Source organism: Protopterus annectens, chromosome 4.part0 (genome assembly GCF_019279795.1).
Source record: "Protopterus annectens isolate FY-2018-M chromosome 4.part0, PAN1.0, whole genome shotgun sequence".
Taxonomy (NCBI): domain Eukaryota; kingdom Metazoa; phylum Chordata; order Ceratodontiformes; family Protopteridae; genus Protopterus; species Protopterus annectens.
Window position 1 is genome coordinate 1,067,760,283 of NC_056733.1, and position 24,946 is coordinate 1,067,785,228.

The window sequence follows — 24,946 nt, forward strand, 5'->3', positions numbered from 1 at the left end:
ATATGGATCAATGTGGTTTTGTGGAGGGGAGGCAAACATTTAACAACATAAACAGAACACTGGTGATCCGGAGGGAAGCAAAACATAAGAAAATACCACTGGTGCTGGTGGGTGCTGATGCAAAGAAAGCCTTTGACAGAGTAAGCTGGGATTTTATGAGGGGGGCAATGGAAGCATTTGTATTTCCTGATAAAATTATAAGGTTGATTAGGAGGATCTATAAAGGATCAGTGGCAACATTAAAGTGGATGGGGTCTTCTCTGACCCTTCTTGAGCAGAGGAACTAGGCAGGGGTGTCCTCTCTCCCCTTTGTTATTTGCATTATATTTAGGACCATTGACAAGGAAAATAAGGGACTTAGAAATTCAATGATATAATTGGTATGGTAGTCAAGAAAAGCTGGCTCTATTTGCAGATGACATGATTTTATACCTGACAAGACCAGAAAGGGACATTACAGTGCTGTGGAACATATTAAGACAATTTCAAATCTTTTGAGGATACAAAATGAATGAAGCCAAAACAAAAGCAATAGCATTAAATTATGTACCCACACACAAATTGGTTCAGAAATATCATTATTTGTGGGGACATGATAGAGTGAAGTATTTAGAAGACTGGATTAAAAATGATACTGGTGTGGCAGCTAAGGATATGTGGGAAGTAGCGAAACAAACGATAATACAAAAACTGAGAAAATGGAAGCTCTCTGTTATATGGATATGGATAGTAAAACACAAGCAGTTAAAATGTTTTTAGTCCCTTTATCTTATACACTAGTCAGGCATATTTTATCAACCAGAGGAGAACTTGTGGATAGCAATTAATAACGAGCTGAAGGATTTTGTCTGGGAGGGGAAGATGGCAAGAGTCTAATGGGATAAGCTGATTCTTCAAATACAACAGGGCAGATTGGGATTAATGGAGTTGAACCGGTATTTCAGAGCAACAAAACTAAGGTACCTATACATAGCACAAGCAGAAAACTATAATTCAAAGTAGAAAGAGATGATAATGAAGCAGGGGGGAACTCAAATAAACTTGGATTTTGGATGGAGACCTTTAAGGAGAACAACAATAATCATACAGAATATTACAGTCATAAAGTAGCAAAAGGTCTTCTAAGAACTAAGCCAACACAGGAATGGAGAAAAGAGATTCTGCTAATAGGGATGACTGCAATTAGGGATACAGACAATAGCCAAGAGGGGGCAGGAAGATATTGGAAAAAATGGCAAAAAAAACAAGGTATTGTGAGGAAATAACTAGAGAGGGAAAAGTAATAGAATGTGAAGACGCTAAGAACATATTTGGACTGTAGGCTAGAGATTGCCTTCCTTATCAAGGACTGATATCAGAATATAGGCAAAGACAAAGAAATATGGTGTCCTAAATGAAAGATCTGCAATGGCAGAATTTTTAATAAAATGTAGAATGGAAGATGCCATTAAGAAAAGAATAATTAGTAGAGCATATAAAGTATTGCATGATAACTAGAAGAATCAAAGGAGATTAGATAAGCAATTCACAAAGAAACAATGGGGAGATACACATATGGCTCCCAAATATGCAACAAAATCTAGAAGATTTAGGATCTTTGCCTGGAAGTATTTACACAGCTATTTTTATACCCCAAGCAGACTTCAAATAATTTTTCCTCGTGTAAACAGCAAATGTTGGAGGTGTGATGGGAAAGAAAAAAGTAACTGGGAACATATTTACTGGAAGTATAATGAGTTGCAGACTTTAAAGATTCCCTGCAGACTGCTCTGTTGGAGATGCTGGATGAGGAATTTGGAGTAACTAGGGAAATAATTTTTTTTGAGATATGATACAGAATTGGAATTGCCTAGACATAGTAAGCATTGCTGAGTCTCGTTATGATAGCTGCCAAAAAAACGTTGAGATGTTTTAAATTTTGTTACTATAAAATGTAAATCCAAGTCTAAATCAACTTTACTAGAAGTAGTGAAGATAGTAACAGTTCCTGATACAATAGAAATGGAGTGTTTCTGTTTGAATTTGTCTCTGGAAGCCACGTGTTCCACTGAAAACTGGCTAAATAATGTCTAAATAATAAATAAATCAAACTGGAACTGGGATCTTTAGAAAAGGGTAGGAGCAAATTGCATAAGAAAAAAATGGGAAATATAGGTCCACTACATGCAGAGCAGGAACGAGGTTTAAAAGAAGATAGGATCTGAATGAGCTATATAGTGGTTGACTGACAATTACTGGATATATTATAGGTGATGTATAATGTTTGCAGCTACAGTTGTGTTGGTATGGTTTGTAATGTATAATGTTTGCAAATGAGATTCTGTTGCTATGGTTTATTTTCATTTATATAACTGAAACATTGCCTATGTCAAACATGATAATTTAATAAAGATGTTTCTTAATTAAAAAAAAAAGAGTTCAAAAGATAAATAAACACACACACTCACAAGTTATTCATAAATATCAGCTCTGTCAAAAATATTTTTCTCTCATAACAGCAGTCATGAATGTACCTGTCACATTGCAAGTTCTGCTGAAATTAAACAAGCACCTGCCATGGTACTAAGTGGAAAACCGAAAGTCATGCCGAAGCAGCTATTATCTTTAAGGTTTTACCATGATGACTGCAGTGTTGGAGATGTGATTGTCTTCATTCAAATTAGCAGAAGCAGCAGAAACTAGAAACTACAACAGTGCACATAGTAAAGCAAACTGAGATGCAGCTGTATTGATTATTAACACTTACAAATCGTATTTCCAGTGTTCTTTTCATTTTTCAACAACAAGAAAAACTTGCAGACTTATTTGTTTAGATTTAAAAAGATGGGCCTGATTTCAGAGCTGAGATCAAGGAATGTTGATATGCTTCTGCCTTTATTAAGGGACTTTCTTAATGAATAACGATGAACCTTTGTTTAAGAGAGCAATGTGATGCTGTTGCAATCCACAGATTAAGCAAATACTCAGATAAATGGTGAGGGAATGGAATATGTTTTTGTGCAACCTAATTGTCTGTATAACTTACCCATCTTTGCACACAGAATGAAAGTTTATAGAGTTATATTTTTGGACCCCACATCTGTACTGTGCAGCTGTGAATATATGATGTTCTCATCTGGCTAAACAGAAATGTGAAATTAAATGTGTATGTTAACAAAGAGTGTTGAACCATTTTATTTATATATAAACACTTTTTTTTATATGCAGCTACTATAAAATGATGTTCCATGGCACTGACTGGTAAGCCAGGCCTTTGGATAACTACAGAAAGAGACTGTGGACGACAGCTATGGACTAGATGGTCATCATACCTCTTAAACGTCTCTCATTTTACCCTGCCCATACCTGGATGTTTTAGCCTCCATATTAAAATTAAAATTTATGATTTTGTGAAAAACAGCATGGATTAAAAACATTTAACAGTACTGCTAAGCCTGTCACTGGTATTTTATGCGTCAAACAATACATGTTAATACAAATATGTTTTTTTTCTAAGTTAGTAACATCAAAAAATTAAACAGTTCTCTGATTTTGAGCACTTACAATGTTTCTCTCCCTCATTTCTTTAGCTTTCCCTTGATTTCTGAATGAGAGAACAGGTTGGGAGTTACAGCCGCCATGTCTGGCACAATGAAAAATCTGTAATTAATTTCTTTTTATCAAAAAAAACCCCTAAGAAATGTGTATTTGTCATTGGGTAAAAACACTGCTATGGAAAGCTTTTCTAAACAGAAGGGAGGATATGGGATAGGGAAGTATATGACTCTGTAATGTTGCATATTTTACCAAAAGGAAGGCAGAAGTGCGATTCAGAATGATGTTAGAATCAGGAGAAAGAACAGACCTTACTGCTGGAAACGTTAAAAGGAAAGGTGCAGAAAAGAAAAAGCAAAAAAAGGGGATATCTGAACTCCAGTCTGTGACATTTTTAAGACTAGAGAATATATTTTGTATAGATTACATTATAGAATGAACTTGAATGAACCTCTACTAAGCATTTGATACACCAAACAAAAACTCTTAAAGACTCAGCAGTGCAGTATTTAACCCGGGTAGTGAAAATAAAGCAGATGTGAGTTCAAGACTGCCCACAACTATTTAATTGCCTAACCATGTTTATGGGAGGAAAAATAATTCTCCAAAATATATCGTCCTTACTTTTATGCATGCATAAACTTAAACTTAGGACGCTAACAAAGAAATAAACAAAAGTGCTTCCTATAGTATCATGTGGTAAACAAATGCATGTTTTGAAGGCAGAGCTGCCTACTGTACACAATGGCTAATAATTTTCTGTTCCATATACTATACCTAAGACAAAGAGCACTGCAGACCCCACATCAGTAAGTATTTAACATGCTGTCAGTACTGAGAACCCATTCATTGTTGTTTAATATATTCCTGAATGGTGAAGTTGCAGTGTATAGCTCTCCTGTAAGTAACACCATACTTAGCATCAACAACGTTTTTCCCACTGTTGCCAGTTAAAAGTTATTCAAAGTTATGCAGTCTGAGTAGTATAAGTGATAGCACATTCACTTTTGGTCCAGAAAACTGTGGGATCTATTCCCACACCAGGTAGATATGTTGCTGACACTGCAGTGCAACATAAGGGGGGGGGCCTGCACATCTGGGAGTGTCATCCTTCAGATGAGATGTTAAACTGCAGTCCCATCTCTTTGAGTTTGTGGTAGCTCAGGTATATGTAAAAGATCCCATGGCACCTATCGAAAAGGGTAGAAGAAGTTTCCCACTGCTCTGCCCAAACTTCCCATAGTAGTATCAATACCATCTCGGGTCTCCACTGAAAAGAGACTACTAGTCTAGTGGGACTAACTCAGTCAACAAAATATAAATACATATGTACAATAATTAAATACATCAAATGCATATGCTGTCACCAGACTGTTATACATATTGAATAACGTATTTTCAATGGATCAGATGATGTGCTTATTCAGTTCAGTGATCCTATGACTGATTACATAGGGTCACAGATGGACTGTTCATTGGTGACTTGATGGATCTTGTGAATCAAGTGTCCTGGGCCTCCCATTTGTTTAATCTGGCTCTGAATGACGTAAAGGAAAGTTACTTAAAAGGAAGTGTCTACCACAATAAACAAAATTAAATAAAGAAGTTGTTATTGTTGTTTGTCTTTTCGGCTTTTCCCGGTTAGGGGTCGCCACAGCGGAACTCCGGTCCGCTAATGATTGGCAGTAGATTTTATTTTTATGGTGCTGAGTTGCCAGCCCGACGCCCAACCTTCAGCAAAGGCACACCCATTCACACGTCTTTCGGAGGCCACTTGACCGCTGGGAGAACATGCAGACTCCACACAGAAGGCACTCCAGCCATGAATCGAGCAGGAGAACCTCTTGCTGTGAGGCAACAACGCTACTGCTGTACCACCGTGGCTAAAATTAAATAAATAAGTATATAAATAAAAAAATGTTCATTCTGAAATGAGCTACATGAATTTATCTTCATATGGGGGTGATGTTTTATCTACATGAATATGTGTATGAGGGTCTACTTCTAAATTTCAAAGTTTCAAAATGTTGACTTTCTTATGGTCAAGACCATAAGATCGAAGTTTTGAAACTTCGAACTGTTTAAATGGAGATTGCCATACAATTTGGAATGGTATATTTACCATTTTTCTCGCTGTAGTGCAATCTCGCAGTTGGCATATTTAATTAGCAGGGGGTGCAGGGTGGCTTGCCCCCTGCAAAAATGTAAATATTTTTTTGTTTTTATTTTTTTATTTAAATTTAGAAGTTTCAAAACTTCGATCTTATGGTCTTGACCATAAGAAAGTCAACATTTTGAAACTTTCAAAATTTAGAAATTGACCCACGTATGAATATATGATTATATCAGCTAAGAACAAACATCCAAAGTACAGAACATCACAAGGTTGTAAAAAAGCTTGAAAAGAAATAAAACCATATATTTATTTGATCAACATATAAACCATCAAACCACACAGCAGAATAACAAATAAAATATTCTTGCAGAAGAGCAAGCCCCCTGCATCTCCCATACACCAAACTTAAATATACAAACTCCACTGCGGTGCCAACTTGAAAAAAAGACAAAATCTTATAAAACCGTATTACCCATACTTCTTAACTTCTTTACTCAAGAAATCTAATCAAAGCCAAAAATAATGGGGGACCAGGTCCCAAATCAGAAGCAGTTTTTTTAACTGTTACTCTGATTCACTTATGAAATTAATACAAAACCAGGTTTTGCATCAACATGCATTTTCTGCACAATGGAAAGTATGAAAGTCCAATGTCTGGCATTACTTGCTGGTTGTGATACTAAGTAGCTGACTATGTAATCAAAACGTTTACATGTGGCATGGCAAATGTATAAGAAAAACTCAGGCACATTTTGCAAAATTCTCGATGGTCAAGAGGTATTTTAGTACCACAAATAAAACTTCAGGTCAGCATTATTGCCGATTGTACATATTAGCATTCGCTCTCACTTCCCTTCACGCAAACTCTGCAGCTACAAAACTGTTTGACCTTATGTACATTCGCATATATGGAGAGGACACACACACACACACACACACACAGACATTACATATATATATGTGTGTGTGTGTGTGTGTGTGTGTGTGTGTGTGTGTGTGTGTCTCTATAAACATTCATTTAATTTTTGCATTTTTCTTATAAAATTATTCCCTGTCTTAGCATTTTAAAATACATTTTGTTTGTTTATCTTTCTTTCTCAGCTTACAGCGGAATCACACACATCTTAATGTAGGCCAAGAAGTAACATTTGGAGTAGAGCAGTGAAATGGCAACAACAAAGAAACAACACAGACAGAATTATTGGTTGCTACTTTAAAAAATGATGCATTTGGGCTACAAGTAAGAAAACAATACAGTGGTTTTGGAAACAGTGCATGTTTGTGTTTTATGTGTGTGTGTGTGTGTGTGTGTGTGTGTGTGTGTGTGTGTGTGTGTGTGTGTGTGTGTGTGTTTGTGTGTATGTACATAACATGTATATGCATGGGTGTGTTTTTTGCAAAGAAGTCACTGATTCCTAATATAATGACAACTTTCCATAGTGACTACATATTTATAGATAACATAAACATTCTTGGTCTGGTTTATCAGAAGAAACAGTTACATCCAAGAAGTCCCAATGACAACCTACACGTCAATCAAAACAGAGTCCGTGTGTCACTCACATGACATACACTACTACAACATGTTAAATACTTCGGTTGCTTAAATAATTGCTAAATAATGATGAAAACTAAAGACAGGGGAAACTAAGTGCATGTCATTGTGGAATATCTTTTTCTTTTTTGGGGGGATCCATTGGTGGCTGAAAAAAGTTTTAAGACAGTAAAACAGTTACAGCATAGCACAGAAAATATACAACTTATCTGTAAAGAATATTTTTTCATGCTTATGACTTAAGACTGAAGCTAATTAAAACAGGACAGCTTACCTTCTAGAGATAAACACAGCATCCAGAGAGGAAATAAAATATTTAGAGGAAACATTTTCATTAGCTTATGGTTTGGAATCCTAAGCCTCGGAGAATTTTGCTAGACAGGAGTTTGACTCGGAATGAAGATGGCCAAGGGGGAATGAAGTGACTCGTGGGTTTGCTATGATTACTCTAAGCTTCCTGGTAGAGAATAAAAGGAAGCAGAACAAATACACAAGGGACTACACACCATGAGCAGCTGAGATTTTACAGGGTGTGGGAACACAATCATCAAATAACTTAGAGAAACTTGGCATAGCTATTCCTGAAAAATAAAAAACATTTCCTCTGCCAGAAACAAAGGCACAGTACTATAACTGTTCCAATCCCTTTTTATCTGTTGTGTTACACTACTCTAATGTATACAATTAGATAGCAGCAAGCTATCAAACGTACCATATCATCTGAAACAAAAATCAAAAAATACTGAGTTTTGGGTCACATATCCTCCTGCACAGAGACATCTATGTACACAGGATATTAAGTGGGGGTGGGGAATTAGTAGCAAATTTCCTGAGTAAAAAAAAAAGGTAATACTCTTAGATTTTATGAGAAACAAAGATGGGGTGAATCTGCATGCGTTTTTAAAAACTTTATATCAAAAAGAAGGCACATTCCACAGCAAAATATTAATTTCTTACCATTCATGTTAGGGTAAACCAGCAAAGAAACGCATTGCTAATTGCAGGAGTTGTCTTAATGTAAATGCTTAGCTGTTATCGATTAAGGCACCTTATTTTTTGCTTTTCATCCAGTGGCTGCACGTTTCAGGTATGAGCATGCACAAAATAAAATAAGTTGCAAAAATATTGTGTTTTTATTGTTTGTCAGTGTTGGCACTGACTTTGCAGTCACACGAGTATTGTCAGTCAGAAGCTGTCTTTTGCCATTTCACAACAATATGTTTCTATTTCAGTGCTGTTCCATAAGACAAATCACGCTACTGGGAATATAATTATTTACCACATGATCTTTTCAGGCATTTCTGATTTACATCATAAACATGAAACCCTTGACCTAGTATTTTCAGAAAGCCAACACAGAAATAAACTAAACATTTGTTTTTAAGAACACAAACAATTAATAATTATTGTCCTTATTCCTTCAGATAACAGTTGACTTTCCCCAGTCAGTTGATACTGTTATAACAGGCATTAACATGACTTACATGAGTAACAGCAGAATTCATAGAGACAGTTATGCACTACACAGGGGAGTGTGAAGAAAACCCATATGAGAAATGCATACATGCAGTCCACAGACAGTGGCATAAACAGACTGCAGAACAGATATATTACTGTGCAGCAAGCAGCTGACAGTATTGAGTATGTATGCAAATAGACTGTTCATCACAAATAACAGTGCTAATGCAATTCAGGGACAGTGGCGTTATAATATGAATCTATGTAACAACTACTGATGTCTAAGAGCTGAGCAGAAAGCATTGTGCTACCAACACAATGCCATATGCTGCCCGGTTAAAAAAACTCCAGCTCTACTCAGTGGCATACCGCCTGCTCAGAGGCGATCTGTGCCTGACGTATAAAGCCATGTCCAACCCGAAATTAATGGACATGCTGCACCTCAGAAAATCCAAATCCCATTGAGCTACGAGCTCGACAGACTTGAACCTCAGCACTGAAATAAATAGGACATGCTGGAGGGACAGATTCATAACCCAGAGGCTCCCTTCACTCTGGAATAAAATCCCAGTCAGTCCAGGTTAGGCAGAGTCCCTCATTGACTCTGTTCAAGAGGAATCTTGATGAGTGGATGGGAGATCGTAGGTTTACCCCGGGTATCACTTCTGTGTCACTGTTAGACAGAGGCACAGTATACTAACCTCGAAAAAGGGCATAGCAAAATTAATTTAAAATGGGTGGCGAAAGCCAAACACACTCTGGCTAGGCTTATAAAAGCCCTAGGGCAGATAGCCTAGTATGAATCTATGAACCTATGAACACAACACAGATACTGCAAAATTCACTGCTATAGGGGTTGTAGGTCATGAACAAGCCATGCTACTACAACATGCAGCTTCCCCCTACCAGACAAGTGCATAAAATATAGTCAGAGTGAAATAGAAATAAGCATACATACATGTGCAAATGTACATGCACACACACACACACACACACACACACACACACACACACACACACACACACACACACACACACACACACACATGTGCAGGTGTGAGCTGGTATGTTACATGATGTAGTCATACTCACTGTCCCACACCTATCCAAAGTGAATGGCCATGTGACTCTACTGGTATGACACACAGTGTAGTCCACTGTGTCCTGCATATAACACTTTAAGAGGCTCCCCTGAGTACCACTTGTGCTCCTTACCCTTTAGAGTACAAAGACTACAATGCTCTGTCCCCTTTTAAGCATATATCTCTTCCTAGAAGTGGAGACTGTCGTGTTTCTCAGAAAGGCACACAGACAGCAATGCTGTGCACCCTTTTCAGTGTACATCCCTTTCCTAGAAGCATCAGCTTCATTATTTAAGATACACACACCATTCTCAGCACATACCCTCTTTCCTATGTGCACCAAATGCCTTATTTAAATATACAGCACATGTATTCTGAAACATTATGCCCTGCCTTCTTGTATGAAACCCCACAAATCCTTTGGCCACTGTATACTGAACATGGCACTCAGTGTACTGCTGAAATGAGACATATACTTATCCACAGCTCATTTCAGCATATGTCCCCTTCTGCAGAGTACTGAGCAACAATCTGTTCAGCTAATTGGAAATGTGTCTGCACAACTCTGATTGCTGGGGAATTATTTTATTTACTTTTTTATTTTGTGAGCTCTCCCCTGCCCTTCTACAGGCATCAGGAAATAAAATCAGCACTATTTCTTTTTCTTTTTCCTTTCTGTCTGTTAAATGTTTTTAGATTGAAGGTTAAGTCAGCTGATCAGGAGCTTCTGTAGAGCTTTAAAAATATCCATGCATCAGCAGACATGAGGTAGAGCAGAAGTTACATCAACATATCAACGTAAAGATGCAAAGAACAGTAGAAATATTAAGCCCTTAAGCCTGGTTAAGTGAAAATGTAATTTGTTGCATGTTTTTTTTTTTTTTGTGAATTTGTATTAAGTGTTGCAGTGTTTAATATGTAAGTTTCAGTATTTATCTGTTTATTATAGTGTTGGGGCAGCTCTGTTATTATAGATAGATTAGCTCAAACTTGGATTGTATCTTTTTTGGTTAGAGAAAGCAATATTTCAGTGTTGCAAATGCAACTTGTTTAGTTTGAATATGGAGGTGTTTTTTTTTCAACTTGGAGTTTACATTATGTTAAAAATGTATTGCATTAGCAAGAGGTTCTCCGTTTCGATCCTCGGCTGGGGTGCCTTCTGTGCGGAGTCTGCATGTCCTCCCAGTGGTCACGTGGGTTTCCTCAGGGTGCTCCCATTTCCTCCCACATCCCAAAGACATGCTGTAGGTGGATTGGACACTCTAAATTGGCCCTAGGTGTGAGTGTGTGCATGCGTGTGTCTTCTGTGGAAGGTTGGGCACCGGGCTGGCAACTCGACACTTTAAAACTCCACTGCCAATCATGAACGGACAAGGTGATCTGCTGTGGCGACCCCTAACTGGGAAAAGCCGAAAGAAGAAGAAGAAGAAGAAGATTAGATGCTCTGAACATTATGTTCAATAGTTTTAGGAGGGATGAGAGTGATTGTGCTACTACTGATAATATAGTACTAACATATAATGTCTCATAAACTGTGAATGAATCGGGGATTATTAGTTCAGCAGTTTGTTTGTCTGACAGTATGCTTAAAGGATTAAGGAGCTGTTTGTTTTCTGTGGTCCAATGGTACAAGGTTTGATTCTCTCAGCCTACATTACCTAACTGTGTGACTCTGCACAAGTCACTTAATCAGACACCACTCCTGGGTTGAGCCTGAAAAAGGTCCATGAAGATCAGCACTGTACCCAGAAAAACAAATTCAAATAAATAAATAGCCTATCAAATGGAAAATATTATTATCGCTAGCCAAGGAGGTGACTTGATTGATTTTTTGACAATCAGAAATTTTTTTCTTCCAAGATGAGAAGTAGCAGACTTGGATACTGGGCATTTACATACTCATACAAATTTGATGGATGATGTGAAAAGTTGGACAATAGTAAACTCAAGGAGAGAAAAAGGAAAGCACGAGGAATTTAAGTAATATTGATGTTATAAGTCCTCATAGTAACGAAAGACAGAAAATTACAGAAAAGAGCATTAGAAAGAAACTGTGCAAATCTTGATGATTTTGATTTAGAAGATTAATCTTTTCACAATTACTTAATACAAGCAAGAGGTATATTTGCATTTCATGATTCTATACTGAAGAAAACTGTAAGATCTCTATCTGATACAGATAAATATCTTGTGGCAGTCTCCAGTTTAGGAAGAATAAAGTTAACTGACACTTTTATGTGTCTTAAGGGTGTGTTAAAACAAATGGCCACTTACTGCTTTAATTTTAATGTACATGTTAATAACATGTAGTATAACACTCCACTACATTCTATGTATAAGATAACTGAAAACATTTTGAGGTATGTATGGAAGAAAAGGTGAACTTGTGTTAAGTGAAATTTTACAATCATCCAAGTTTTCAGAGTACAAAGATTTTAAGGCTGTTTTACTTAATAAACTGTTGAATATTTTGTTGGAATGAAAGACATTCATTTGATAAAAATTTGGGATGAGTTTATTACTAATAAGTCTTACTTCAGTCAAGATGGCTTCCGTCTGAGTTATTCTGGAGGTAAGTTTCTCAGCAATAAAATCAAGGCTATGGTAAACCATTTTTAGATTACAACATGCAGTTCCATCCATCCATCCATCCTCAACCTCTTTCCATTTTGCACATGGGATTGGGGTGTCACTTCAGCAGTGACAATGATCTTGAGCCAAGGTTTACACTGCCGGGTGGCTAGCCCTGCCCTGGTAGTTCACTTGTACAACTCACTTGCACACACACTCTCACTTACGGCCAATTTAGAGTGTCCAGTCCACCTACTGCATGCCTTTGGAATGTGGATTACAACATGCAGATGATGATAAACAAAGATATTTCTATCACCAGTTTCAACAACTTAAAGATTTATTAATCTAATGCCAGTAGTCTGAACGGTAAAGTCAAATTACTCTCTGTTTTTGCATATTTGCATCATTACAGCATCTTACTTATTACTGAAGCTTGACAATGTTCAGGTATTACTATCGATGGGTTTACTACAAATAAGTGTTTGAAAGAAGTGTCCAAGGGTGGTAGTATAGTTATTTTATACATAATTCATTAAAGCACAAGTTAATATTTAGTAATGATGAGCTAGAGATTGTATTAATTGAAATTCTGGACATTTTAGACATCAGCAATTGAACTTGATGACTTGTTACAGAAGTCCTAAAACTAATTGTTTATATTCTGTATTAAATAAGATTGATATAAACAGCACAATAATTCTTGGACATTTACATTTTCCTAAAATTGATTGGGATACTGGTGTCTGCAGATCTCCTGTAAAAGGTTAATCTCTGGATTTATTGTTAACGTAGAATTTTAAACAATTAAATAATTTTCCCAGTCATGATAATGTTTTTGATTTGTTATCTACTATTATGCCTGGAATTTGCCAGTTGTCTTCCTTGAACCTTCTAGGCAACTCTAATCATAATGCTTTTAGTTTTGTGATTAATGCAGACCATAATGTACTAAGACAACTGTAATAAGATATGATTACATAGATTAAAGCAGAAGATTTTGTTGATGAACTCAAAAATCTTAACAGGGGGAATGCAAAATCAAATGATTATGACAGCAACTGGGAACAATTTGAAGTTTTATGTTATACAACTTATACCAATGACAATAAAATAATTAGAGATATTATTAGTAGTCATTGGCAAATATTAACTACAGATAGCAGAACACTAGAATTAGTAGGACATATACCTAGTTTTACATATCGAAACAGCAAAAATTTAAAGAGATTGTTATGTACCACACATAATAGAAGGGAAACAATAGTAACTCATGCTAAAACAAAAACACAAACATTCATTCACCCTGTTTTGAATTATTCATTTACTCCCAGGTTTTCTGCATCTGTAATATTATTTATTTGGCCACCTGTGAATGTTGTTCTGCTTATTATATAGGGCTTACAAAAAGGAAATTAAAGAAAAGAATATACAATCATGTGTATGATATTAAGAAGAGTAATGAACTTAATGCATTAGCAAAGCACATAATTCAATATAAGGATCACAATTTTAAATTTAGAGTGTTACAGATTGTAAACAAGAATGAAAGAGGGGGAGATTTTGTAAATATATTAGAACAGAGGGAATTAGAATGGATACTAAGGATGAGAGCACATCGATTAAATCAATATGTCCCTCTGAAGCCCATCTTAAAATATCGTAAATAATGCAGATATTAATTAATTTTATGTATTTATATATTTATTTATGTTAAATAGGTAGAATTTGATAGATTTATATATATATATATATATATATATATATATATATATATATATATATATCGATATATATATATACATTTAGCAGTTTTTACATATATTTGTACCAAGCACTTTTGATATGTACTATGCAATGGTTTAGACAACATGTATTTTTATTTATTTTATTAATTACATGTTAGCTTAGAGTAACAATAGGTGATTTTAAGTTAGATATATATGAAAATGTTAGTAAGGTATTATATATTCTTATATTTATATATACATATATATTTATTTCATATATATTTATAGTTATGTTAAAATTATGTGTTATTTAGTGTAAATTATATAATAGTTGAGTTTTAAAAGGTTTTAAAAATGCATTAAAATGTGTTTATATATTAGAAACGGAATAACTGAATGGTAGTGCAATACAAGGAAGATGTTGCTTTAAATGGGATGATTCATTAGCCAGTTAATTGTTTAATTATATTAATTAAGCATGGTGCTTAGCTATATAAACTGAATTAACTGTGTTAGAAATAGAATCTGATGAAGATTTTCCTGTTTTTTGGTTCATGGATTAAAGAGAATTCTTCGCATTATATTGGACTTTGTGAGTACTTAACTGTCATCTCTGTGGTGAATACACTTGTGTTTTGCCTCTATTTTTCTTTATTGATTTTGACAAGTGTATCAGCGTTGGTTTGAGCAGTTTATTTGACTGTTGCTTTTATCTTAAACGTAACTGCCTTACCACACGGAATGGCGAATATGTCAGTAGAGTTAGACTATAACCCAGAATCGAGGGGAACGAATGACAGATGGTTGAATATTACTAAACATCAAACCAACCCTTTATTGACTCTGGATTTAGCAATGCCTAACTCTAGAAATGCTAATACTGACATTGCTGACATCGAGCATTTTAATATGTCCATTAAACAACTAGAAAATGATCTATATAAAATGCAGAGATATGTATGGCAACGTAAACATCTAGAAGCATGCATACATTTCAACATAGTCCCCAGAGGCATGAGAGTCCTATGCATGCCTACATATGGGGAAAGTCAGCCGGAGTTACTTAGAAAATGGCAAGAGATTAATTTAGATACAAGTCGCAAGTATATGCAACTCGTAATAGATCACTTTTTGCCATTAGAACAAGAACTGTTAATGAACGTAACTAAACTAAATAAAGAAATACGACAATCTTTCAATGCTGAACCCTGTACTAAAAGACTAGAGGACTTGTATTTGCAAATTGAGTCTTACAGTAATAAACTGCAATTAACAAAGCATCGCAAATTACAACGAGATCATCGCGATTTTTTGGAAGGGAATGTGTTTGTTTGGCCACGCAGTGTGATCTACAACGCTAGAGCCAGAAGTAGAGAGAGGACAACGAATCAGTCCGACACCACACTCACCATCATTGAAGGCATGCCTCGCCTTCCTACATCCATGGAGAACAACTCTTTAATCAACACCCCTGATGATGCTTTTGTTACCCCACCAGACACTATAGAACGAGTGGCAACATTGACATCTGCTTCCACTCCTTTACCGAACCAGGAAGCAGATAGAAATAAAGCAGCTTTTGAAAACAGTGGGGCAATACCGAAGCACAGTACTACTTCTGCAGCTTTTTTACCTTATCCAGTACGGAAACCCATACTACAGAGAGACCGATCCAGGAGTTGGGACTGGAGAAAGCGGAAGTTCTCAGGGGAGAACATGCCACAGAGATGCCGTCAGAGACAGTAACTAATTTGTTTTTTAATTTATCTACATTTACGTTGTCTGAATCGTACATTAGCCTATTAAATAGAGGCTTGACATTCATACCATCACAAGAAAGTAAGCTACAAAATATATTAATTGATTTAAGAACTTTTGGTCGTATGTTAGCTTTAAAACTGCATTTCTTTGATAAAAAGACGAGAGACTTGGGCAGAAATGATGAATTATCATGTTTTAAGCAAAAAAGCACTTATTCACCCCCCTTACCTACTCATATAGAATGTTTTATCAAATTATGTGAACACAGTCTTTATAATTATTTCTTTAATGGTAGAAGAAAATGCCTGTTTTTTAATATGAGTACTGAAGAGAGATTGTCTTTAAAGAAATTAGTTAATGAATCCTCGATAACAATTAGACCTACAGACAAAGGAGGTGGCTTAGTAATATTTAATACTGAAGATTATATTTTATTAATGACACAAATGCTTGGAGATACAGATACATATATAATGATTACTGTTGAAATATTTCTAAGTATTATTAAAAGAATAAATGATGAGTTATATGACCTATTAATGTGCTATCAGATTAATAAGGAATTGTATTATTTCTTTATTAATGAACATCCCCAAATACCAACTATAAAAGCTTTACTGAAAATGCACAAAGATATACTTCCACCACCAATTAGACCCATTGTAGATGGAGATAGATGGATTACACAGAACATATCCATTTACCTAGAAAAAACACTAAGACCAATAGTGAACAAGATTCCCACAATTCTGAGGGATACTTATCAGTTGTTAGATATAATAGATCATCTTGAAGTTAATTTACAACAAGGCACTCATTTACTTGTGACACTAGATGTACAAAATTTATTCACTTGCATCCCTAATGAACAAGGCATACAAGCCATAAGAGAATTATTACAATTTTATCCTGAGATTAGTCTTAATAAAGTAATATTAATCTGTCAATTATTAGAACTTGTGCTTTCCAATAATGCCTTTTCTTTTTTAGGGCAATTATATTTACAAAAGTGGGGTGTTGCAATGGTAATTTAGTGGTCCATCATTGGGAGAGAGAATATTTATTTACAAATGAATTATATAAAAAGATTTTGTTATATACTAGATTTGTAGATGATGTACTAATTGTGTGGGAGGGCACAGTGGAAGAATTTGAGAAGTTTTTACTTTATTTAGAAAGCACATCTAGTTTTTTTTAAATTTACGATGGAAGCCTCATATATAGAAGTTAACTTCTTAGATGTGAATCTAAAAATTAAAAATGGCAAAATCTGTTCCACATTACATAGGAAGAAGTGCTGGAAGAATACACTTCTCAGTTACGATAGTATGCATCCGAGACATGTATTTAAAGGTATTCTGAAAAGCCAATTTGTCAGGTTAGCTAGAATTTGTAAAGAAAACTCAGATTTAATATCAGAGACTGATAAGATGGAAGATTTATTTATAAAGAGGGGTTACAATAAAAAAATTGTGAAAGAAACTAGGAATCATGTAATGGGAGCCATAGAAACATCTAATGGATTAGAGACAGTGAGAATGAGATCTAATCAAAGTAATAGACAAACTATGAGATATGATGAGAGAATACATTTTGTTACAACTTATACCAATGACAATAAATTAATTAGAGATATTATTAGTAGTCATTGGCAAATATTAACTACAGATAGCAGAACACTAGAATTAGTAGGACATATACCTAGTTTTACATATTGAAACAGCAAAAATTTAAAGAGATTGTTATGTACCACACATAATAAAAGGGAAACAATAGTAACTCATGCTAGAACAAAATTTGGAACGTTTCCTTGCAATAATTGCAATATGTGTAAGTACATTACAGGAACACAAACATTCATTCACCCTGTTTTGAATTATTCATTTACTCCCAGGTTTTCTGCATCGTGACACGTGTAATATTATTTATTTGGCCACCTGTGAATGTTGTTCTGCTTATTATATAGGACTTACAAAAAGGAAATTAAAGAAAAGAATATACAATCATGTGTATGATATTAAGAAGAGTAATGAACTTAATGCATTAGCAAAGTACATAATTCAATATAAGGATCACAATTTTAAATTTAGAGTGTTACAGATTGTAAACAAGAATGAAAGAGGGGGAGATTTTGTAAATATATTAGAACAGAGGGAATTAGAATGGATACTAAGGATGAGAGCACATCACCCTCCGGGATTAAATCAATATGTCCCTCTGAAGCCCGTCTTAAAATATCGTAAATAATGCAGATATTAATTAATTTTATGTATTTATATATTTATTTACATTAAATAGGTAGAATTTGATAGATTTATATATATATATATATATATATATATATATATATTTATATATACATTTAACAGTTTTATATATATTTGCACTAAGCACTTTTGATATGTACCATGTAATGGTTTAGACAACATATGTTTTTATTTATTTTATTAATTACATGTTAGCTTAGAGTAACAATAGGTGATTTTAAGTTAGATATATATGAAAATGTTAGTAAGGTATTATATATTCTTATATTTATATATACATATATATTTATTTCATATATATTTATAGTTATGTTAAAATTATGTGTTATTTAGTGTAAGTTATATAATAGTTGAGTTTTAAAAGATTTTAAAAATGCATTAAAATGTGTTTATATATTAGAAATGGAATAACTGAATGGTAGTGCAATACAAGGAAGATGTTGCTTTAAATGGGATGATTCATTAGCCAGTTAATTGTTTAATTATATTAGTTAAGCATGGTGCTTAGCTATATAAACTGAATTAACTGTGTTAGAAATAGAATCTGATGAAGCGTACAGTTGCATTTTCCTGTTTTTCTGTTCATGGATTAAAGAGAATTCTTCGCATTATATTGGACTTTGTGAGTACTTAACTGTCATCTCTGTGGTGAATACACTTGTGTTTTGCTTCTATTTTTCTTTATTGATTTTGACAAGTGTATCAGCGTTGGTTTGAGCAGTTTATTTGACTGTTGAAGTTTTATGTTATGATACCCCAGATAAGGTTAAGATTTTATGAAAAGTCAGAACAGGTCATGTTTTGCCTCTATGATGGAATCATTGTTTAGACAAGTTGTTCAAATTTAAAAGGAAAAGGTACAAGATTTATAAAAAATATAAGACCCGTTCAAGAAGGAAGCTACATTATAAGGTTGCAAGTAGAAATGTTAAAATTGGGATTAGTAAAACAAAGAGTATTTATGAAGAAAAATTACCTTGTGCAACAGATTAAAAAAACATTTTTCCTTATGTGAATCAAAACATAGGCAGTGTTTTATATGTTGGGCTTTTAAAGTTAGATACTCATATTACATGTGACAGTATGAAAACAGCAATTGCTTTGGTTCACACTTTTCTATAGTAGTAGGCACCAAATTGAATTATTCATGTAATTCTACCAAAGAAATAATGTATTGCCCACTGACTACTGAAGGAATGGTGAGTATTTCTTTGAGAAATGTTATGAAAAATATTAGAATGAGCCCTGACTTAATGCCGGGTGGTTTTATTTTGAAATTTATGAGCCATATTATTCACCTGCTGACTAATTTATGTAATTTGTTGCTTACATATAATATTGTACCAGACAGCTGTAAACTTTCAAATTTCGTAAAGGGGGTAGATATGACATTGTTAACAGCTATCAACCTACAAGTTAAACAATATTTTGTACATGTTTTAAGAGATGTGTGCTAACTTTATAAGAAAAAACAAGGATATTTAGATTCTGTTATTAATGTGCATCAACATGGGTTTTCTAAGAACAGATTAACTTTAACTAACCTTGTTGAATTTTATGAATTTGTTACTATAGCTATCAATAAATGTATTAAGATTGGAGTTTTCTAAGTTGCTTTGTCTAAGGCCTTTGATAATGTGACTCATAATGAAATTATAGTCTCTATGAACATACTAAATATTAATCCTTTCATTGTATGCCAGCTCAGTGGAAAGAAATAAAGTGTCAACATGTTTGGTTAATATTCAAACTGATTTAATATATATAAGGGTAAACACCTAGGGTTGGTACTTGGACCTTGTATTTTCAATTATGTATGTGCTTTTTCCCCAGTTAAACAGAGAGGGGTTATGTTTTATGGTCCATTTAATATAGAGTACAAAGTTAAAAGCTGTTAATAAATGCAAAGGTTTGGGTGTTATGTCACATATGTTAAGATTTACAGATCATGGACATGCAGTTAAAAATAAAACTTTGAGAACATTAGCTTTATTTATTAGGGATATATCTACTAGAGTTTTATGCACAGCAAACAGTTAATTTAGACCCATTTTGAAATACAATTCCTTATTTTGTGCTTATACCCAAAATGATCTAATGTTTCTGGAAAGTGTACAAAGAAAATTTACAACATGTATTTTACAGCTAAGGAACTTTCTTATCATCAATGGTTAGAAACTCTACAACCACATTCTGTATACTATAAATGGGTTATGAAGAGATTATGCTTAGCTTATAAGGCATTGCATGGTTGTGAATTACAAACAGTATTAAATATAGAAACATCTAGTATCCATAAAAATTCGAGTAGCAATGAAATAAGTTTCAAAATACAATTTTTAACAAAATTAATCAAAGAAAAATGCATTATACAATTCTTAATCAGATTTTGAAATAAGCAACCATTTTCTGTTAAGTAGAGTTCATCACTGCAGACATTTAAAGTAAATTGGTTTGGTAATATAGTGTATTCTTTGAATGTGGAGTCTGTGCTTCTATAAGGTCCACAGGCTATTTCACAGTTATACCAAACTATAAAGTAACAAAGAAGAAACAATTCTGTTGATGATTCATGCAGATGTCAATGTGGGAACTGAAACACCCTCCTTTTGGCATTATCTACTGTTCAGTGCAAAATGTGCCTGTGACGTTAGCCACAAGAAAGTATTCTGGCTATTAAATGCATGTATGGTCTGAATGCATGTAGATTAATATATAAAATATTGATGCTTTTCTCTTTAAGTATGTCGAATGGGTAGATCATGAGACAAGTTTGAACGTTATTGAAATCTTAGCTTTTCATACTTCTGAAGGTTCTGATAAAGTCCAGAGGATTTTATGTGGCATAAAAGGGCTGAACTATTCAGAGGATTAAGGTTATCATTAATGTATACTTCTGATAAAATCCAAACAAACTAAAGAAAAACAAACAAGCAGTGAGAATGCCTCACCAGACCAAAAGGCAAAAAGCACAAAGATGCTTCCTTGTTTTTCATTAATGTATACTTGTCATTTGGAGTCCAGACTTGTTACTTCACCTACAAGATGCCAGTGAAAACAATTTTGGTTTCCAGATTATTATATCACTTGGACTGGACTTGTTATATATTTACTGTTCTTGATATAGATGCTTCTACTTAGGGCAATGTAGAATCTTATTTCAAGTCTTTCTATTTTCTTTAGTTATCTGCAGCACTGAACAGGATACTCTCTTGTTTCTTATTTTTTGCTTTGGTCCATTTATGTTTCTCCCAATCCCTTTTTGATAAATCAGTTGACTAGTTCATAATTTTTGTGGTGGAAATCAAATTATTTTTGAAAAATGCTTCCTCTAATGTACTCAGTATTTACAATTTCCTTAAGATAAATGGATTTTAATTCTTGCTGTGCATGGTAAATACACTTTGAAGTTATTTTGTTTCAGGATTTTTATAAATGGACAACACTCCTTTCTTTTTCTATAATCTTGGTTGTAGAGTCTTTCCCAAGGATTCATTAACTATCTAGCACAGTGCAATAATGACCATGGTGAAAAGGCCCTTATAACTCAATGTGGTATTTTGCAATTCATTATCTTAGTAGCTGCAATGAAGAAAGACATCATTGTTGGCTAATCTGAATGTCTAGGAAGTGCAGTTTAATATTGCAGAGTGCAGATCAGCACTTCCTGTGGTACTTAAAATTGGTGCCTGCATCGTATTAGCACAGGCAACCCTCCCCTCACAGTCTTCCACACACAAGCACACAGTAAATACCCACACACACACACACACACACACACACACACACACACACACACACACACACACACACACCCACCCCATACCTGTCCCTATTGTCAGAATGTACTCTATGGCTCCTTTTCCAGTGCCTTGGATGATTACAGTCAGTCTTTCTACCAAACACTCAAGTTTCACATTTCATATCCTTCTCTCATTATGCTATGAAGCTGTGAGGTATGCTTAATATTTTCTGTATCTCTCCCTCAAATGTCATGAACTGTTGCAGACATGGCATAATGCCTGAGATCCTCAATATATGTTTTTTTAATGTGTTTATTGAATCATCACTTAAGACATACAAACAAATGTTTATATAAAAGAAAACAAACCACGTTAATATGTTCACACTTGCAAACATTATACATCACAGATATTTTTATACTATTAACATCAACCCAGCATTACATAAGTTGCTGAATTCCTGCCTTCCCTTAAACCTCACTCCTCCTCCTGAACATTATTCTGCATGCGTTGTTCCCACACTTTCCATTTATTTCTATGTAATTTGCTCCTTCCCTTTTCTAAAGACCCACATCCAGTTCTTTTATCTTTGTTACAATATCCAATATTTCAAATACAGTTGGTTTAGATTTTGATTTTAATTTTCTATTAATTGCTTTTTGTAGCAGCCACCAGAATTAAACTCAATGCGGTCTTGCTGTGTCTAAGCAATTCAGATCCTGTGTCCCAACTCAAATGAATTAGGTTCATAGGTTCATAGGTTCATACTAGGCTATCTGCCCTAGGGCATTTATAAGGCTAGCCAGAGTGTGTTTGGCTTTCGCCACCCATTTTAAATTAATTTTGCTATGCCCTTTTTCGAGGTTAGTATACTGTGCCTCTGTCTAACAGTGACACAGAAGTGATACCCGGGGTAAACCTACGATCTCCCATACACTCATCAAGATTCCTCTTGAAGAGAGTCAATGAGGGACTCTGCCTAACCTGGACTGGGATTTTATTCCAGAGTGAAGGGAGCCTCTGGGTTATGAATCTGTCCCTCCAGCATGTCCTATTTATTTCAGTGCTGAGGTTCAAGTCTGTCGAGCGCGTAGCTTGATGGGATTTGGATTTTCTGAGGTGCAGTATGTCCATTAATTTGGGGTTGGACATGGCTTTATACGACAGGCACAGATCGCCTCTGAGCAGGCGGTATGTCACTGAGTAGAGCTGGAGTTTCTTTAACCAGGCAGCATATGGCATCTGTTTGAACCCTTTGATCCTCTTGGTGAGGTACTTTTGGGGGTCTTTCCAGTTGCTGCAGGTGTCTGGTAAGGTACATCCCAAAAGGGGCATTGTACTCAATTATGGGCCTGATGAGGGATGAGTAAAGAGGCACAATGATCTCCTCTGATCTAGATGTGAATCCCTTCATGATTAGGTGGGCTATATAAAATGTTTTTCTAACCACTTTGGCCATGTGGTTGTCAAATGAAAGATTGCTATCAACTTGGGTCCCCAGGTCCCTAATTACTTCTTCTGTACTTAATGGATTACTACCTATGTGGTAATCTGTGGGCACTTTGTTTTTGCCAAAGGGGATGACTATACACTTTTTGGCATTTAGCTTGAGGCCATGGCTCTGGCACCAGTTGTCTGTTTCTATGAGGCCCTTTTGGAGGATGCTTGTGTCAGCTGGAGAGTCAATTATGGTGCCCAGTTTGCAGTCATCTGCAAACTTGGTCAGCTACAGTCCTTCCATGTTGGCCTGGGCCTGTACTGGGGTAGGATTCAGTGTCTGTAGGTCCCCAATATCTTTATTTATGAGGTCCATGATGATCCTTTCCATAGCTTTGTAGACCAAGCTAGTCAGGCTTATGGGGTGATAGTTTCCAGGATCCATTGAGGCACCACCTTTGTGGAGAAGGACCACTGTTGCTGTACGCCACTCTTTGGGTACATATCCTGTAGTAAGGCTGAGATTGAACAGTAGTTTTATGTTTGGGTTTAGTTCTTCTTGGAGTTCATGTAGAATGCAGCCCTGGACACCGTCTGGTCCTATTGATGCTGTATTTTTGCTTTGGAGAGGGCGGCTCTTACCTGAGCATCTGAGATGTCAGGGGGCAGTACTCTGCTGGGATAGATATTTGCCCTTTTGGTGGGGAGGGGGGGAGAAGTTTGCGCTGAACCTGTCAGCTAGGATGTTGGCAATGTCTGTGGGTTCGATGTATTTTTTGTCATTTTGGACTAATTCTGAGCATATATGGGAATTCCCACCCAGGTTCCTAACATAACTAAATTATTTCCTTAGTTACACCCATTTGATCACCTAGTATTTCTAACAGGGTACTGTGTAGGGAATTTTTAAAATCTGCCAACTCACTACACTCCCAAAACATATGTCTCCAATTGCCTTTGCTACTTGATGAAAAATTCTTCGGAGACTGTTTGGGATATAAAAATACTCATGCAAACACTTCCAAGCAAAAATCTTAAACCTAGACTTTGTTGTATACTTGGGAGTCATACATATGTCCTCATATTGTTTCCTTGTAAATTGCTTATCCAGTCTCTCTTCCCAATCTTTGTTTGTTTGTTTGTTTGTTTGTCTTTCGGCTTTTCCCGGTTAGGGGTCGCCACAGCGGAACTCCGGTCCTCTAATGATTGGCAGTTGTTTTTTTATGGTGTCGAGTTGCCAGCCTGACACCCAACCTTCAACGAAGGCACGCCCATTGAACACGTGTCTTTCGAATGCTCACTCGACCGCGGGGTGGACATGCAGACTCCACACAGAAGGCACTCCCAACCCAAGCCAAGAATCGAACAGGAGAACCTCTTGCTGTGAGGCAACAACGCTATCTTTACTTTTCTAATTACCCATTTTTAACAGCAGCTTCTGTTCTAGATTCAATTAAAAACTTTACCAGAGCAGGTGTTTATCATAGGATTCTCCTATCCCTTTCTCTTTGCTTATACTCTGATATCAATCCCTGGTAGGGAAGGCAGACCCCAGCCTGCAGTCCAAATGTCTTCTTGGTCTCATCCCATTCTTTTACCGTTCCATCTCTAGTTATTTGCTTCCAGTTCCTTGGTTCCTTTGCCAGGTTTCTCCAGTAAATTCTAGTCCACTCTTGACTATTTTCTGTACCC

At 35.4% G+C, this 24,946-nt stretch overlaps 1 protein-coding gene across 7 annotated transcripts in view; it reads right to left on the reverse strand.

The window, feature by feature from the left end:
• The window catches only part of ECSCR (endothelial cell surface expressed chemotaxis and apoptosis regulator), a 516,073-nt gene extending 507,807 nt beyond the window's left edge, over nucleotides 1-8,266 (reverse strand). For 2 of the 7 annotated variants that reach the window (XM_044069003.1, XM_044069005.1), the window contains exon 1: nucleotides 7,480-7,703. In XM_044069003.1, the coding sequence (XP_043924938.1) occupies nucleotides 7,480-7,540 (61 nt within the window). In that variant the 5' untranslated portion in view covers nucleotides 7,541-7,703. Of the gene's footprint in view, nucleotides 1-7,479; nucleotides 7,736-8,162 lie in introns of those variants that run through there. The other 5 variants (XM_044069006.1, XM_044069007.1, XM_044069008.1 and 2 more) reach the window with 5 other exon arrangements.
• Nucleotides 8,267-24,946: the final 16,680 nt, after the last annotated feature.